This window comes from Penaeus vannamei, chromosome 18 (genome assembly GCF_042767895.1).
Source record: "Penaeus vannamei isolate JL-2024 chromosome 18, ASM4276789v1, whole genome shotgun sequence".
Lineage (NCBI taxonomy): Eukaryota > Metazoa > Arthropoda > Malacostraca > Decapoda > Penaeidae > Penaeus > Penaeus vannamei.
In genome coordinates this window covers 23,292,412-23,297,411 of record NC_091566.1, presented here as the reverse complement: position 1 = coordinate 23,297,411, position 5,000 = coordinate 23,292,412, and the positions used below count along the sequence as shown (strand labels likewise).

General features: G+C 35.4%; 1 protein-coding gene across 1 annotated transcript in view; it reads left to right on the top strand.

Moving 5' to 3' along the window:
• The window catches only part of LOC113825069 (glutamate receptor 1-like), a 590,162-nt gene that overhangs the window by 396,520 nt on the left and 188,642 nt on the right, over positions 1-5,000 (top strand). Inside the window, 1 exon segment of the mRNA XM_070133408.1 lies at positions 2,586-2,680. Within this exon segment, the coding sequence (XP_069989509.1) occupies positions 2,586-2,680 (95 nt within the window).

Sequence of the window (5,000 nt, the reverse complement as noted above, 5' to 3'; positions counted from 1 at the left end):
TATCAAGGGCAACCTGACTTCTCGTTTTATATGGAAAAGAGAAGCTGGAATTTTGCAAATGTTCGTTTTTTTTTTTGTTTCTCTCTCTCTAAAAGCGTAATTTCCACGAATAGCGGACGTTTGAAAGAAATAATGTGTGTTATTGTTACGTTTATTTGAACATTTATCACTGCGGTAGAGATCGAGATGAAGAAAAAGAGGATAAGATTGGATTATTGACTTTCTTTTTACGTAAAAACTTAATCTAGGGAGAGATAAGATCTGTCTGAATACGTATGTGTATTCATAACTGTAAACACACGCACACACAGACAATGCATACACACACACACACACACACACACACACACACACACACACACTCATATACCTACACATATGAGCACAAACCTCACCATAACCATTACCTATTCCAATTAAAACCATTACCTTTCCGCTGGTTATAGCGACCACCCCATCCTCTCTATTACCCTCCCCACTCCTCTTTCTTCCCCACCCCCACCCCCACCCCCCTCCTCTTCTCCCTCTTAGACCCTGGCTCTTAAGGCCTTGAGGTGATCTCACTGAAAGCTACGTTTGGTCGGCAAATAACTTGACTCACTGTGAACATTCCTGAATTTCAGACTTCGGAGTTCCAGGAATGACTGTTTTCCTTCGCACACAAACTTATGCACACACTGATAAAAACACACAAACAAATGCATACACACACACACACACACTCACACACACCTCGAAAATCATGCTGCTAATGATAATGGTTATTATAGTAAGGATCATGGTAGTAGTATCTGTAAGAACAACAATAATAAAGATAGAACGTGATCAAAATGATTACAGTAATGGTCATGATAATGATCATAATGGTGTTGATAATATTGATAACAATAATGTTTATGATAAGAATGATTATAATAATACAAATCAAGAAAACAGCGATGAAGTTCATGATACAGATTAGTATAACAGTTTTAGTAATACGAAGACTTTTAACAGCAAACACGAAGAAAAGAAAACTGTACCACCTTTTCACACGCAAACACAGGTTGAAACATCCATATTTGAAGCTCGAATGATAGTCTCACCAATTTTAAAAATCCTTTTAGGATATATTCGGCAATTTCCTATACAGAATCACTGATATCTTATTTATGGTTAATTTCAATGAATGCCTTTTGCTAACGTATTCATTATTGGTAATGTGTATATTTTCCTTGCGTGTGTAGAAATTATCTGGCAGATAAGTAATACCGCTTTTTTAATTCATTTTCTGTATTAAAGAAAGTTCATTTAAGTATTCAGTAAGGATTTAGTCTTTGTGCACCATTAGTCTTCTGTGACTGAATTCTTTACCAAGATGTCTGTAGTGTTTGCTATTGATATTACTAACTCATTCAAAAAAATATAGTTACCTAAAGAAAGAATAAAAAAAAAGAAAAACATTTATATTACATGTACTTTGTATATTCTGAATTATGGAATTATGAACAAGTATTACCTGACTTATTGAGTATTTACTCTTCATTGAATAAATGTAATTACATTCCTCTAAAAGATCTCTTTGTTAACATTAGTCCACGTTCTAAGGTCGATTATTGGCTTTGTAAGAATAAAATTACTTGAGCAAATAAGGATGTTTGCTTTATCGCCTTAATGAGTAAATGAAAGAGGGTCTGCTGAATGTACTCATTGTCGGTGTGTATAGGTGTGCTAGTGTGTGTATACGTGTGTATGTGTGTGTCGTAAGGGAGGTTGGAAGGTGTATGTGTGTGTGTGTGTGTGTGTGTGTGTGTGTGTGTGTGTGTGTGTGTGTGTGTGTGTGTGTGTGTGTGTGTGTGTGTGTGTGTGTGTGTGTGTGTGTGTGTGTGTGTGTGTGTGTGTGTGTGTGTGTGTGTGTGACTGCATGGATACTTGCACGTGTTGTTTGTCTGAATCTTCGTGTCTACGTGCCTATATGTCAGCGCATGTGCCTGTAAGTGTTTTCGAAGACGGGCAAGTCAACCTGCCCTCGCAGCTAATCTCAAATAACGGCAAAATAAGTTAATCACCAATTAAAATCGGTGATAGTAGCATTGAAACAGCGACCGGAAGAGGGGATAATTAGAGGATTAGTGAAGGGAATATGATATGGTTTGATAGAAGAGGAAGTTTCCAATAAAAGGAATGATTGAAAAAACTTTATTACGCCAATAATAAAAATAAGTGATAATATGTGTAACGAAAATAATAATGAAAATGATGACAATCATAACACTTGATAATTGTAAAAATGGCAACAAAATTGATAATCAAAATAATGATGATAATAGTAATGATGAAGATAACGATGATAATGATAGTAATAAAAATAGTAATAACGCCATGTCTACTATCATTACTACTCTATCAATAATAATAATAACTACAGTGACAATAATAATAACATCCAACCGTACTATAGAACCAGGTACCTAGACCTCCAATACCTTTTAATGTTTCAAATCAACTTTCAGATCAACTTTCAGATTATTACAACACCTCCAATACCTTTTAATGTTTCAAATAGATCAACTCGTCCTTATTACAACCCCTTCTCTCCTCGCCAGATACGCTACAACTCGTCAAGGACAACAACTATGGGGCCCTTGACGAGACGCAGGAGGGAGGCTGGGATGGCATGGTGGGGGAGCTGGTCCGGAGGGTAAGTGTTGGCTCTGGTGCTGTAGACTGATTGATTTTTTTCTTTTTCTTTCTTTCTTTTTTCTTGTTCTTCTTGTTCTTGTTCTTGTTCTTCTTCTTCTTCTTCTTCTTCTTCTTCTTCTTCTTCTTCGTGACACTTTGTTGGTGTAGATCGATCGATTTTTTCTTTCTTTCTTTCTTCCTTTTTCTTCTTCTTGGCTCTTTGCTGGTGTAGATCGATCGATTTTTTCTTTCTTTCTTTCTTTCTTCCTTTTTCTTCTTCTTCTTCTTCTTGGCACTTTGTTGGTGTAGATCGATCGATTTTTCAATCTGTCTTTCTTCTTCCTTTTATTGTTAAACTTGTTCTCTTTTGTTCTACTTGTTTTTTCTTTTTCATGTTCTTCTCGTTCTTGTTCGATATTATCGTCATCACCTATATCATTATTCTTACTATCATCATCATTGTCCTTATTGTTATTGTTATTATCATCGTTATTATTAACGTTACCATCATAATCATCATTGTTATCACCATCATTGTTGTTATTACTATTCTTATTGTCATCATCATCATCATCATCATCATCATCATCATCATCATCATCATCATCATCATCATCATCATTACTATTATTATTATCATTATTGTTGTTATTGTTTTTGTTGGTCATTATCATTATTGTTTTTGTCATTATTATTAGTATTATAATAATAATTATTATTATTTTATTACCATTATTGTTATTGTCATTATTATAATTATAATTATAATCATGACCATAATCATCATTATCATGGTTATAGTTATCACTATTAATATTATTAGCAGTAGTAATGTTATCATCTTTTTTGGTAGTAGTCGCATCATCGACTTTATAAGCTTATTATTTTGTGTCGTAATAGTCGTCCCATTATAAGTTTCATCATGACTATTACTATTAGTAGTAATTACATCATGCACTAGACTACGGTGGGTTTTAGTTATTTTATCATTATAGTCTTCATGATCGACCTCATTATCACTGATGTTATCAATATGCTGCAACTATCCGTGGTGTCATTCATGTCATCATCCCCATTAGTAGGATTGTACTATACCGTCAATATCATTGACACCCTTACTGTTGTTATCATTTGTTCTGTTATTGTGTTTTTATTGTCGTTATAACAATCAATTATTGATTTTATTATCTACCATTCAGATCACCACAAATGCTCATTTCAACTAACAAAAAAAAAGGGAAAAGAACTATACTCATATATGATAAGTATAATGACATGTATGATAATGATGATATTTATGATGATAATGATCATCATAACAGACGTATTAATACTAACGATAATAGTAATAATAACGTTGATGGTGATCATAACAAAGATAATAGTAAAAAAGATAATAGTAATGATAATGGTAATTATAATAATGATGATGAAATCAACAGAGTCAAAAGAAAATAATAATGATAATGATAATAGTATTACTAATGACAGTAATAATGATAATAATGATAATGACAATAATGATAGTAATCAAAATGTATTATAATAACGATGAAAATGATAATGATAACAAAAATGATAATAACAATAACAGTTATGGTAATGATAACAAAAATGATCATAACAATAACAGTTATGATAATATTACCAATAATGACAAGAAAAAATATGACAACAAATGTGAAGATGATTATTATCATTACTATTACCATCAGAAAAACAATCATACCAGTCATAATTCAATGTTATAATAATTATCATTACTATTACCCTCATAAAGAAAAACAATTATACCGTGCCATAATTCGATGTAAAAAGCACCGAAAATCTTCAAGAAAGGCATCATTTCTCCCCTTGTCGAAGCAATATATGACGCGGTCCCACAAGAGGCACTGTATATTGCTCAGTGGAGTCTTTATGGCCCCATATGTCCCGGCGCCGCCACCCAATCTTGGACGCGAGCTGCACGATGGTCCCGGCTTCTTATCCCTTGCTTCCCTTGCCAATCTGAGGAGGAGATGAGATCGGGTGGGAGGTCGTATGAGGAGGGGTGAGGGGGGAAGGTGGGGGGGTGAGGGAGGGGGGTTGGAAGGTGGAGGGTGGGGGTGAGGAGGGGGGTAGGGAAGGGAGGGGTTGGAAGGTGGGAGGGGGGTGAGGAAGGGTTGGAAGGTGGGGGGGTGAGGAAGAAGGGGTTGGAAGGTGGGTGTGTGAGGGAGGAGGTCGTAAAAGGAAGCGGTGGGAGGTGGGTGCGTGAGGGAGGAGGGGTTGGAAGGAGGGTGGGTAGGGTAGGAGGTCGTAAGGGAGGGAGGGTGAAGGTGGGTGGGTGGGGTAGGGAGACT